General features: G+C 38.9%; 1 protein-coding gene across 1 annotated transcript in view; it reads left to right on the top strand.

Annotated features, from left to right (window-relative positions):
- The first annotated feature begins 795 nt into the window (after positions 1-795).
- kcnq1.2 (potassium voltage-gated channel, KQT-like subfamily, member 1.2) overlaps positions 796-13,856 on the top strand; it is a 141,431-nt gene continuing 128,370 nt past the window's right edge. The window contains exons 1-6 of the mRNA XM_072673773.1: positions 796-1,289; positions 8,781-8,871; positions 10,587-10,713; positions 10,914-10,992; positions 11,245-11,341; positions 12,595-12,735. Of these exons, the coding sequence (XP_072529874.1) occupies positions 796-1,289; positions 8,781-8,871; positions 10,587-10,713; positions 10,914-10,992; positions 11,245-11,341; positions 12,595-12,735 (1,029 nt within the window). The remainder of the gene's footprint in view (positions 1,290-8,780; positions 8,872-10,586; positions 10,714-10,913; positions 10,993-11,244; positions 11,342-12,594; positions 12,736-13,856) is intronic.

Genomic DNA, 13,856 nt, shown 5'->3' with positions numbered 1-13,856 from the left:
ATCTGCTGTTTTGCTTGACAGCGGAGCTAGAGTTTCAGCCCCGCTTCACTCAGCCACTGTGCATCATGAGCAGAAGATGGATGGTTGTCCTTAAGGAAAAGACTGACCTTTTAATTTAGGATACTTCCTCTTCCTTGCTCTTTTCTTGACTGAATTCTGATAAATAGATAAGGCCTGAACATTGGATTAGCGGCAGAATATACCAGCAGTTAGGGACCCATTGCTGACTAACACTAACTTCCTTGCAAATGTGATTTGAAAGTCAAGATACAGCCCTGTTAATGGCATATTCCTCACTGTGGCATATCACTGTGTGTAACCATTTGGCCGATGATGGTCATGATGGCAACAATTCATTATGCATTATGTTGAGCAATTGAAGGGATCTCCCTTGATAGATGTGTCACATGGACACCGCAGATATTGTATCTCCATGTAATGTTTGTCTGGTAATCCCCTATTTATCCTCATGCAATATTAACATAGTAGAATTTCTCTTTTTTATGCTCCTTATTTACATGCACCAGCATTCAGAGCACATGGCTTGTTACCTCAGACATGTCTAAAACTGCTGATCTAGGTCCATTTCATTGTATTTATTAGGGCTGGCTAGAGTCTAAAGCTTTTTCCGAGAAGAGGTTGTTACATATAACCATATTTTTAAATGTTTTGGTATTGCTTTTCTTTTTTATTTCCACAGGTGTGGAGACTTAAGATACCAAATCTTATTAACTCTTGTGGTCTCTTCATTCTACAGTGACATCTCAGCCTCTATAACCACCCCAAGGAACGTCGATGGAAGAGAGGCAGGGGCGTCCCATCCCTCTCCTGTGCCGGTCCCGGCGCTTTGGCTGGTCCAGCAGCTATGACAGTGGCGGGCTGAAAAATGTCGACCCGAACGGTCACACGTTCACAGGTCCGAGCTCCGAATACAGCCTGGAGAAGGCAGCAGCATACATGGAGGAGCCGCCAGTGGACAGCACACGCTACTCTCCTGTTTCAGTGGAACTGGAGCCCGTGGTGAATAATGGATCAGGCGTCCCAGGCCCTCCGGGCGGACACACAAAAGACGCAGCGGTGCACAGACAGTACGGCCAGCCGCAGTCCTGCTCCTCCCTCTCCCTGTCCAGCGGCGTGGTCAGCGGCGAGCCAGTGCGTGGGCTGCCGGGCCCCGCTCCCTCTCACTTCACACACAGCCCCTACCAAGCCAAGACTAGCATGCAGGGCGATGTTTACAACTTCCTAGAGAGACCTGCAGGCCTGAAATGCTTCCTCTACCACTTCCTAGTGTGAGTACATTCGCTTATCACTGCTCTGAGATGTAGAAATGACCAGCTCATTTTTTATTTGGTTGCTATTTTATTCATGTAGATGCTAGATTTAATTGAAGATAACATAAAATATAGCTGGTTATTACATGGGTTGAAATCTTGATTAGTTTAGAATGATGTTTCACTGGAATCTTGACTTCCAGTCTGAATTTACTTTATCTTCACTTTTTCTGACTCTTGTGAGATTTAGGACAATTAGGGGCAGTTTCACAAACAGGGTGTAAGTTGACTAGTGGACTATATTTTCCTTTTAATGTGTTTGAAATGTTTAATATTCAGAATAAACAACATGTTATTTTCCATAGCGTAGATACTTAGATTCACTAATGTAGGATAGGACTGCAGCCTAAAATCACATCCTCACTAATCTTTTCCATTCTTTGACTGAAATCTGCACAGTATATCGTTACAGCGTCGCCATCGCAATGTGCGCATGCTCAATATTCACTTCACAGGATGTGCATTGACATGTAAGGCAGTATAAATCATACACATCAAGCTGCAACTTGCTTGATACAAAAGTAAAATTTGCACTGTTCTCATTTTCCATTTCTACCAGAGGCAAATTATACCTGCCCTATCACTTATTTTACTCCAATCTTTAATACACAGAGAACAGTTCCAGTATTGTGCAGCCTTTCTTTGAACAATTGATATCATATTGAAAATCATGAATTTTCATTTCCTTCGCACAAAACTAGTTTGATTTTAACTTAACAGACAATTGGAAATAAATTTGGTTGCAAAGCAGTAGTTAGCCTATATTAGCTATGTTAGCAGTATATTAGCCTATAGTCAGCATTCAGTTTCTATAACAAGGCAGGAATTTCATCACTTAACAAAATGAACAACAACTTAACTGCTGAATCCTTTCCCATCGTTTTCCTACAATGTAAATTTGTGTGTGCTTTTTTAAAGTGGCCATAGCGGCTGTTCCAACAATGAGGTAATTACAGTTAATGTGACAGGGTGTAAAGAATATGCATCAGTTCTCAGTAACTAAAGAAGCATCTCCTTCAGCTACAGGTATCTGTGTGTGTGTGTCTAAGACGCGCAAGATGCGCAAAAGCGGGTCAGTGTGAGCTTGATAGCCCTGTCTCCAAGTGTGGGTGACTCTGCACTCTACAGTCAGTGGTCATGCATGAAACATTTAGAGTATATTTCCAGTCAGGCTTGGGAAAGTTAAATGTTGATATAGAGCAGTGCTCATAAAGCATTTCACTGTAGGATAATTGTAACAGTGACTGAGATCTTTATTGAATCTAAGCTAATAATTTAGCATAGTCTTCAAAATATGCAAGATCTTCCAAAGAAAATGACTCTTTAAATAGTTTAGGACATTTAGTCTTATGAATGATGAGTTGCCTAATTTGGTAAAAGTCTGTGAGGAAAGTAGACTGAACTGTGAAATCAAGCACATTATCCCTCCTCTCACAATGATGAGATTAGATTGGAAAAAAGATTTCTGTACTATTCCACGTCATTGTTCAGTTATGGAAACTAAATGACCTTGTGCCCTCCGTCCAGTTCTGTGTATGTGCATGTTTATTTGACATGGCAGTCTGATAACCTTCCTTGTCTCTGTAACTGAACCTCTAGCGCAGCAGCACATTCAGGAGAACCTGATATCAGCCTTTTACAAAATTAAACCCCTCTGATTGATGCTCTGCACGGCTCCTTTAACTAACTCTTACTTGCCGATGGTTATCGATGCCAGGCCTTTTTTCTCCGCTTTCGGTTCAGCTGCCAGGCTTGAAGTGGGTCCATAAAGACCTCAGTGCATCATTCTAGACAGCCTAATGACTTGTCTGTGTATCTGGACGGCTCTTGGACACGTTCTTTTGTGTCACAGCCCCAGGCTTCTCCCTCTGCTCAACACATTCATAGTTCAAGATGCTCTTTGGCAGAACCAATCGAGGAGATTAATGTTACTCTTGTCACTATAGAGTTCTTTCTCCCTTATTTTTTGCTTTCATTCTTCTTACTGACCTTTACTTAAAGGCTCCTCACATTTTTGGTTGTCTTTATTTTTGTACACACACATGTAAGAGGATGAGGGGTCTCCTGGACATCTGCTCTGAAAGAATCGTCTCATAGGACGGCACAAGATTCTGTTGGTTTGTGCTGTAGTGAGCCTGTTGCACAAACAGACAGAAATCTTGTAGTTAGCCGTTGCTGTGGCCATGTGTTTTTTTGACGTAACACAAGGACATACTGTCCAAAAATACTCCAGCATTGTTCTTACCCTCTTATATAAGATTTGCTCCTTTAGACAGACAGATGTGTGCACACATCCACTCCATGCTTCATCTGGATGCCTTCTGCCTTGCCAAGTCAAGTGACTGGTGTTGGTAGTGACAGTCAGCATGAATCGAACCTGTCTTGTTGTGTATGTGGAATGAGCCTACATTAACAGAGTGTGGTATATAGCAATTGTTATTTTAATGTTTTTCATGCAAATGCAGGTGGTGTGACCATTGAGCTTTTCCAGAATGGTCATGTAAATCCCCAAGATGAGCACAAACCTGCGAGTTTAAACGTTTGACTTTTGTGTTCACGATTCGAGGCACACGCCATTGAAATCCCAGAGGAAAACATGTGCTAGCAATGAGGGATCAAGGTTACCACAAAAAAAAGATGTGACTGGTTTTCTGCCTGCATTTAGAAATGCTTTGCTGAGTCCTGGTGTTTCACACAGGAAGAACGAAGAGGCAGATATAATTGGAAGTGATCTGTCACTTGCATTTTATAAATAGGGATAGGCTCTGGACCCACAGAGTAAATAAATGTCTAGTAGTTTAGTAGTATCCAAATATCTACGCTTGCTCAAAACTTTAAATAGTAACAGATACAGAAGTTTTTTTTGTTGCTCCAGTTTTACCATAATTTACAATAAAATTGCGATTGGGTATGCAGGCTTATTAGAAGCTTATCCTGTATAGATAAATGCACTGTTTATGCTAAAATGTCAACAAATTATTGATTAATGTTAACTGAATCATGATCAAGTATGTAATTGTGTTACACAGTATGCTTTTATGAGTATACTATCAATATTGTCAGTACTTCAGAACATCAACTCCACGTTTCATTATAGAGAGTGTAATTAGTCCTGTTTAATTAAATGGAGTAGAAACAAATATTTAAAACAAATCACTTTACCATGGTAGAGTATTTAGAGTGTTTGTTTTTAAATATGCAGCTTCTGGCATTTTGGTACATGGTACATTTGTGTTATTTAAGTTTAGATCTCTACTGTACACAGTTGGATGGACAGTCACATTGACTGACCTTAAATAAGTCTCATGGAAAGTGTTTACTGTTTCTATTTCTGCTTTGGCACTTAACTAAAGTGGCTGAAGTGAGGATTGTCTTTAAGTTCTCTCTTTCCACGTGTGCATCCTGGATTGAATCACCATCAATAAGTAAGTTTCCACTTGCAGTGCTGAGACTCAGACTGATGGAGGAAAATAGTTAAACCCACAGCTTGGTTATGATGTGCTTCTGGGTTACTATAGAAGTTCTGTCTGTTTGAGCGTTCAGACTGGTTCTGTGATGGTCAATGAATTAGTCATGTTTCACAGTTGAAACCAAATGTTCATGTCATCTATCAGCTCTGTAGCATTACATACGTTTTCTCTTAGCATGTGTAACAAGCGTTAAGCTGCAGAGAGTGCAATTCCATTACCAGGCAGATATGGATGGCCATTACCAGCTTTTCCTTAATGCATGGAGATCCGTAAGTGATGGCTAATAGGTTATGGCTTTACAGTCTCATCGGCCAGTGTTAACCTCATCTGCTCTCCAGTATGTTAGGGGATGAGTAAATCTCATGACTTGACAAAACTGTATTGGATGGCAAGCAGGCAGAATCTTTCGTCAAATATGTGTGAGTTGCACCAGAAAAAGAATTGGAGTTATTAACCTGTTTTCAGAGTATTTTTGTTATAGTTTTGGGCATGTTGTTAAGTCAGGTACATACTCTGCAATTGTACCATGATAACACTCTCACAGACAAAAATCTCAAATCATGAAATAATTATTTTAAAATTACTGGTTCCAGAGCATGTCCTCAACCTTTAAGTGCCTTTGTAACCAAACACAGCCTGGAGGGCTAGTGTCTGGCCTAGTAATCACACCTGATTGAACTCATCTGTCAATTGACAGATACACTGTATGTGGATACTCCTTCTAATGAATGCATTCAGCTACTTTAAATGCATTGAGTTGCACCCATCGCTGATACTGTCTAGTCCCTGTTGAGAAGTATTACCAATAGAATAAAACTCTCTGGAGCAGATAAACATGATGACCCTATTGGTATCATGACTAATGCCAGGTGTGGGCTAGAGGGGTAGAAAGCCCCCCAGCATTGAGTTGTGGAGCAGTGGACCTGTGTTCTCTGGAATGATGCTGCTACATCCAGTACTTTTGGGATGAGCTAGGGAGTTGGGGATGAGTTGGAATAATGATCATCCCATGTCCTGACCTTCCTAGTGACTGTCTAGTAAATGTCTGAGTAAATGTCTCTGCTGTAAGGATAAACTTTGCTTTTTAATACCCCTGATTCTGGAAGAAACAATGATTGAGCAGGTGCCCCAGTACTTTTGTTCATATAGTGTAGGTTAAGTGATTTGTGTAGTGGGATTACTGGACTTTGCTGGACAATTCCTGGACATAATCAAAAAGTCTTAAAAAATCATGAAGATCCATTACAATATGCCCTAATCTGCCTCAATCCACTGAACTGGATTGCTGATAAATGACAGAATATTGTCTCCTTCCTGGCTTGTAGGCCTATGCTGTCGGGAAAGATTTGTCATATGAAGTCTGGCACGCAGCATGTGTGAACATAAATGATATCGCACTGTCCGTTACATAATTTGGCAAAGATTTGTTGGCAGCCTCTTGCACAGCATGACATGTGGTGAACTTGTAAGACTTCGGTTATCTGACTGTTTTTAGCAGGTTTTAAAGTATGTTTAGGGAGTTGAGAACATGACAGTAATGGAGTCCATTATTGAAAAGCTCACTTTGGAGCCAAATGGAGTATTTGGTCTTAATTCCATTCGTTTGGCTTTGGATACAAATAGGGCAGCGGTGGATCAGCTGTATAAGGCTTCCTGCCAGGAAATGGAGCTGGACAAGGCCAACTTTGGTTTTGGTGTGGATCCTGCGTTCTGATTCTTTTTTTTTTTTTTTTACGTGTCCTTCCACTGACCACTCTATTGTGGCACCCTTCAGTTATTGCGGTGTAACATTCTTCAAAGGAGTTAGTAACATGTGCCCAGGTGCCTGACAATGGATGAATAAAGCCCTTTATGATTGTCCTTCCAGACACCGACAAAATGAATGGTGATGCCATTGTCGTCAGCGTGGTCCTGGGATGGCTCACGGTGACTGATGCTGATAATGCTGGATAAACCACCAGCTGTTTTGTTTTAATCAGATCTCTTCGGTTTGTCCTTCCAAACCAGACTCTCTCACTGAGATGACCTTGTTTGACCCAAGCCTGCCACACCTCCTGGGACGCTTCCACACAACGGGAGGTTGATTAAAAATGGGTTTGGGGTGAATGTTATTGTCTTTGGCTGGGCATATCGTTGGATTTATTTTGAAAGTCCAGAGTATTTGTTTAGGGGGGTCCTGAGAACCTGTGGTTTTGTGATATGAATACAGACAGAGCACCAAAGCAAATTGTGGAAGACTAATAATTCTGTCAATCAGAGTTTTCCAGTCATGTATTAACATAGGAGGCAATCAAATCAGACCTTGAGCTTGTTATTTATTCCTGTTTTATGTTTTCTGTGCGAAAAAAAAACAAGCCTGTTTTTTCTTTTTAATTACTGCAGTCACTTATGCTCATTTAGTGTGCACCCATATTTCATAAATTGCACTGTATGTGTTTTTCCATTCTAAGTCATAGCACAGAAATGACCCAAATATTATCTAAAATCTCTAACCCCTCTCTTCTGGTTTTAACATGAAAACAAGATTAAAAGCTTATTTTAATTTAGTTTGTATGGCTCTGGGACATATTTTATCCAGATGTTGCTCACTGAAAGCATTAAAACAAGTTGCAGTTACACAAAATTTCCTGTAGAATGTTCTGCCAGGAAAACAAGGGATATCGTTCTAATGAAACAACATTTAGGTGGCCTATTTTTTTACTAGCTAGACAAGAGCTAATCCAAATTTGAGAAAACATAGGAGCGGAGTGATAAGGCATTGGTGCACACTGTATATCCTCCTTCACTTTGGAAACACAGCTGTTGATGTTGCAATTTCTCAACACATCTGGTCATTTTGAAGGGGATTAACAAGGATTATTTTTCATATTAAATGTAGCATAATTTCTGCCTTTTTTCCTTGAGCAGATATTGCTAGATAATGTTCAGCATTTAATGTGAAAGCCTACAGTATATGCGCACTACATAAACCAAGGGTTTACATAATACCTGATCATGCATTTACACTCAAAAACATTAAAAAGTTTTTTACAATTCTCCCTAGAGAGGAATTTCAGATGTAGCATGCTTTATCCTTTTCTGTAGAGCACAGTAATAATAATAATAATAATAATAATAATAATTAATAATAATAATAATAAATATAACAAAGCATTATCTTATATTAAGATGCAGTTAAGAACCTATTTGATATTGACAAACAAAGCACCTGATTGCTTGTGGTGTCCTCAGACAAGGGTTAATTGCTCTCCCCTTGACTGACTGAATGACTTGAATGACTTGGTCACTTGTGAGCAGGTCACCATCTGGACAAACTACAGCAATGTGAGGATGCCTTTTTTTGGCAAGGCTTTGTGTGTGTGTGTGTGTGTTTGTATGTATATGTGTCTGTGTCTGTGTGTGAATAATCCCTGACATGGTAACACTCTCCCATCTGGAGGGGAAATCCTTGATGTTGCTTTACTGTTCCTGTGTATGTTGAGGCTGTGCAAGCCTGAGCTTAAGAGAGAAGGCTCAACAAGAGATTAATATATGCATAAACTGAAGTCAATATATTACTGAAATCATATATTTTGTGAATAACACCTCCTACATTAACTGTCTTCCTAAAATATTGTTATGAGCATGTAGGGATTTTTGCATCTTGGTTTGCATTGTCTTGGCACACACACACACACACACACACACACACACACACACAATGAGAGTCTTGCCATATCATGAATACTAATTAACAATATTCAGTCATTTTGTGCTGCAAGATGTCAGTGATGATGATGATGGTGATGATGATGCATGTGTTCATAAAAAAATAAAGGGAAATGTGCTGCAGCAGTAATGCTTCTTCAACAGTCTTAGCAGTTTTCTGCCTGCATTGTGTAAGTGATAAACAGAAAGCACATTATATCACAGTAATTGATCATATTAGCAGAGAAAGAGAATCACTTATCAATGCTATATTTTTTTAAATGTTTTTTAGGTTCCTCATGGTCTTAGTATGTCTGATCTTCAGTGTGCTTTCCACCATCGAGCAGTATGCAGATTTTGCCACCGGAACACTATTTTGGATGGTGAGTGTTAAGCAGTTATATAATCTGTCATAGATTCCATTGCAACATCAGACACAGAAGTGTGTTTTCCTTCATTAGAGGGTGAAAGAAGAATAAAAAGCTGCTAAATCTTCTTAGCAGAGTGCAGTACTGTAGATGTCCACTTGATGGAGATAGCACACCTTCATAGGGTTGGCAGACCCGGAGATAAAATGCTTTTCCAGTCTTTCCTTCCCATTTCTAGGTATAGGTATAGGTATATTTGTGATTAAACAAATCTTATGCTGTAGCAGAAACAATCATTTTTTTTGTTTGTTTTTTTGCCTACCACAACTAACACCAGTGCTATGTTTTACTAAAATGAAACATAAAAACTGGTTAAGGATGTTGAAAAAATTATTATTTAATTAGAAAATCATCTTATTGAAAAAAATGATGTGTAGTTTTAGTCTGGAAGGCCTGCTGATTAAAAGGCCAAGATTCTTTATCATACATATAAATGCCCGTGATTCCAAATGACATTAATGACACTCATTTGACTTGTAAACAATAAAAGAGAACAACATGATGAAGTTCATTCACTTTTGCACATTTTGTACCTTGCACTTTACAATTAACAAAGTGTCATCCTTACATTGCACATCAACTGTTTCATTCTTAATTCATATTAGTGTATATATGGTCTGTGTGCTGTATATTTTGACTTGATTTGAAGAAAGTTTAACAAACAGGCTACCCCTGCCCAGAGTGTGTCATGTGGACACATACACACACATGCACATTATTGTGCTTGCTAGGCCCTAAATGCCTAGATAATTCTTCTTCTAATCTTAAAACAAATATTCTATCAGTTTATGCTATAAGACAAATGTTTTATAAAAGAAAATGTATGATTTTGATACAATATACATGAAAATGTTCTTATATTATTTAAATGTTATTTCAAAACCCACAATTAATATTTTATGATTTTTTTTGTTTTAATTATTATTTTAAACCCAGGCCAATCATAAGCTAATTTAAATGAGTTAACATTTTGTTTACTTACTTTTAAAACAAAACACAACAGACCTCAAGTGAGGTTTGTTTTATATTCTCCTTTACGTCTGACAACATTTGAGACCAGCTGCTTCCAGCCTTTCTGACATGCTGTTAAAGACACTCAAGGTCCAGATGTTAATTTATTTTTTCATAGACATAAATCAACTTATGTCTGTGTACTGTAAATAATATCCAGGCTTCGGAACATCTGCGTGTCCCTTTTAACAGAATGAAATTAATTTAGTAATCACCTAAACCCTGCTTTGAACAGTGAAACCAGTACTTCCACGGGGCTGATATGTGTGGGCTGCACAGTGTATTTGCCCAGAACACCTGATATGGCGTATGTGTGTGTTTTGACACTACAGCTGAGAAGCAGGGTAGTATTACAGCTTTGTCTGTTTCACCAGTCTGTGTAAGCAAGCCGTTCTCTGGCCACCCACGTTAGTTCACTACTCGCATCACCTCAGGGGTCACAGTGGCAATCAGGGTCAATTCATTATAAATCAGGGGTCACAGTAGAAGACTAGATAAGTGTTTTCTACCTTAGAGAGGTCAGCCTGAATTCCCTTCTCATGGGATATGTGCTCATCCTAGATGGAGTTTCATGCTGACCATCCTCACATTCACTCATCTGTCACACACACACACACACACACACACACACACTCAATGGTCATGTTTCCTCTCTTTAGGAGATTGTGTTAGTGGTGTTTTTTGGCACGGAGTATGTGGTGCGCCTATGGTCAGCAGGCTGCAGGAGCAAATATGTGGGCATCAAGGGCAGACTGCGCTTCATCAGAAAACCCATCTCTATCATAGGTAAAAACATACTTGGAAACTCCTTATATATTTTCATATACATTCTACACTTCTCTATCACTTGTTGCCTGATGATAATGATAGTAATATTATTATTATTACCGTTATTAATAATAATAAAACATTTACCCATGTATGTTAACTATGTTAACGTCCAACAGAACAAATTCTGACTATCTGACTCTGATTTTTTGGGGCAGATTTAATAGTGGTGGTCGCATCAGTTGTAGTACTGAGTGTGGGATCAAATGGGCAGGTTTTCGCCACGTCTGCTATCAGGTATTACTGTAACAAGATGATTTGTACACACTGTCAAAACAACATTTGAACAAAAAATATTCTTAAGCCACACATATAATTTTTTCGCAACTTACAGAGGTTTTTATTTAGAATTTTTTAAGTTTTCTAAAATTCGAAATCATTTTAGAAGTATTTAGAATTTTATCACAAAGTTGGTCACTGTTAATCGCACAGTATGTCGACTCCAATATTTCAGTACAAATGCTTAACACCGCTTTATTTCGATTTCAGAGGAATTCGCTTCCTTCAGATCCTGCGCATGCTTCATGTGGATCGACAGGGAGGAACATGGAGGCTTCTGGGTTCTGTAGTCTTTATTCATCGACAGGTTTGTATTCTCTCACACACACTCACTCACAAACTCACACACTGCAATATATCTAGACACCAAATAATATGTACCCAAAAGAAATGACTATGACATGCGTTGGATAGTTAATGCATTTGCTTACTCTTTCATTGAAGTCTGAATATTTGATACAGTTTATTCTGCTTTAAATAGCTCTGCACCGAGTAAATCATCTACTGGCCTTCAGTTTTGCTTTAAGCTTAACTAAACTGTTCAGTCACCATTTCTCAGTGAGCTGGAGGTGATTTGGGTCATAGAGGGCAATGTCTTTTTAAGGCTACAGCACTCATATGAGCAAACACATAAACAACAACAACAGTGTAATAAATCACTATTCACTGACTTTTAAACCTCTTTAATATAGGCGTGAACGTATGAATTATGGACCTACTTAAATTATTACAGTTATTTATATATGGCATTGATATGTATTTTATGTTCCAGCATAGTTTCCATCATCCAGATTTACACAATGTTAATAAAATATAGTGTACCAGTTTTTTAAATGTTAGTGGGATAAGAGCATCCTCTGGTGCCAGTGGCCACCTGGCTCTAAACAAACACACACACGGACACAAATACACATTTTTTGAAACCCATTGTCATTCAAACTGGCTAACTGGCTTGTCAACGGTTTACTTTGCAGCCTGTGTGTACCTCTGTTAAAAACGGATGTATTCAGCGTGGTGCAGGTGTTACAGTTACATCAAGTGAACCTTATCAGTTCTGTTCAGCCATGTTATATTCATGCTGATCTTCAGTCTGGAGTCTTCAGTGACCAAATAAGGAATTCATGAGTCCATGCTGAAGTAATCAGGGTGTTGGGCTGAATGATCCTGTTCCAGTGATATGAGGCATTCTATATCTTTTTTAGATAAATTGTACACACACACATATACACTGATGCACACAAATGAAATAGATCTACATTTAAACATAATCAACACAATTTTTTTAAGAACTTGAAGAGTGTGTGCTGATTAAGACTCATAAGCTTACTGTATACTGTTTAACTAATAGCGTTGAATTGTTTCATACATATTATTATTATTTTATTATATTTATAGTATATAACACAGTAAAAAAATCTGATATTGAATATGCATGGCTTAATTCTCCAGTATCTGGCTTGTAACATTCAGAAACTGGCTACTTTTTACTGCCATAGTTAAATTTGAAAGATGTCTCAACATTATCATTTTATTAATGATGTTGTGTTTCCTCTGTACCAGGAGCTAATAACGACCCTATATATTGGATTTCTGGGTCTTATCTTCTCTTCATATTTTGTGTATCTGGCGGAGAAAGATGCGGTGGACGAGGAGGGAAAAACAGGCTTCTCAAGCTATGCTGATGCGCTATGGTGGGGTGTTGTAAGTATTTTTCAAATTGCCTGATTTAAACTGACCTAAACTGTGGTGCGTCTAATTATCTAAATTATGTCTTGCTTGGTTTTGCTGAGGAATCACCATTTACCAAAAAATGAGGAGCCAATTGTAGTTCTTTTATGCACACATATTTTGTGTTGCAAATAAAACATATCTTTGGGCCTTTTTTAGTAGACTGTATAATGTCACAAGTATGTGTTCCTACAATCAAACCATTAGTTGCAATAATAATCCATTAGATCAACTGTTAGAGTAGAACAGCAGAATGCTTCATTAGATACCCTTGTAGATACCCTTGCATTTGCAGATACCCTTGCAGTTATAGCTCCACAGAACGAATGAGCTGCATTACGCTTTAATTCAAACCTGTTCAATCAAATGGTCTTTTGAATCCATCTCAGATGTAGTTTTCAGTCTAGTTAATTAACAAGTTGAATTTAATGTGAAAAGTAATGAGAAAGCAATCATAGGCTTGCTCTGGGGACCGGTGTTGTACAAAAGCCCTGGCAATAGTCTCCTTTCACCTCTTTTCACCTCGCCTGCTGTCCCTCTGAAAGCCCTCTCTTTTCTCTACACTCTGAGGCGTCAGCATCTTTAATTAAAACTTTAATTGCTGGGTTTCTACCTTTTTGTGGAGAGGGTCAGAAAGCGTGAGGCTTCCTGTTGCTCTCTGTAGTGGGGAACAAAAGCCGTTGTTTGTGTGGAAGAGGTAGCAAGGAGAAGCCCTCAACAGGGGGATTTGCTCCCTTTTGTTTTTTTTTCTGAAAACTGTAAACTTGAACATGAGGAGGGGCAGGGGGTGGACGAACTCACTGAAGGAGAGGGGGACAAAGAGAGGAAGGGAGAGCGGGAGGGAGGTAAAGGGGAGGTGGGAAGGCAGGGGGACGAAGGAAAGGAGGGAAGAATGGAAGAATGGGAGAAGGCATGAAAGGAGGGAGAAAGGGGAGAAAGGACCCACTGGGGTTGCAACCGTATACAGTATCTCAAAATTGGTAATTGTTTCAGGTCTGGTTAAAAATGCTGTGTTTGGCCAGTTATTAGTCTGTGCTCAGCTCATGGCCATTGCACAGTTTAGTCTGGTGACACACTCTAAACTCATGACTCAT

This window comes from Salminus brasiliensis, chromosome 2 (assembly GCF_030463535.1).
Source record: "Salminus brasiliensis chromosome 2, fSalBra1.hap2, whole genome shotgun sequence".
NCBI lineage: Eukaryota > Metazoa > Chordata > Actinopteri > Characiformes > Bryconidae > Salminus > Salminus brasiliensis.
This window is presented reverse-complemented; position numbering and strand designations above follow the sequence as displayed.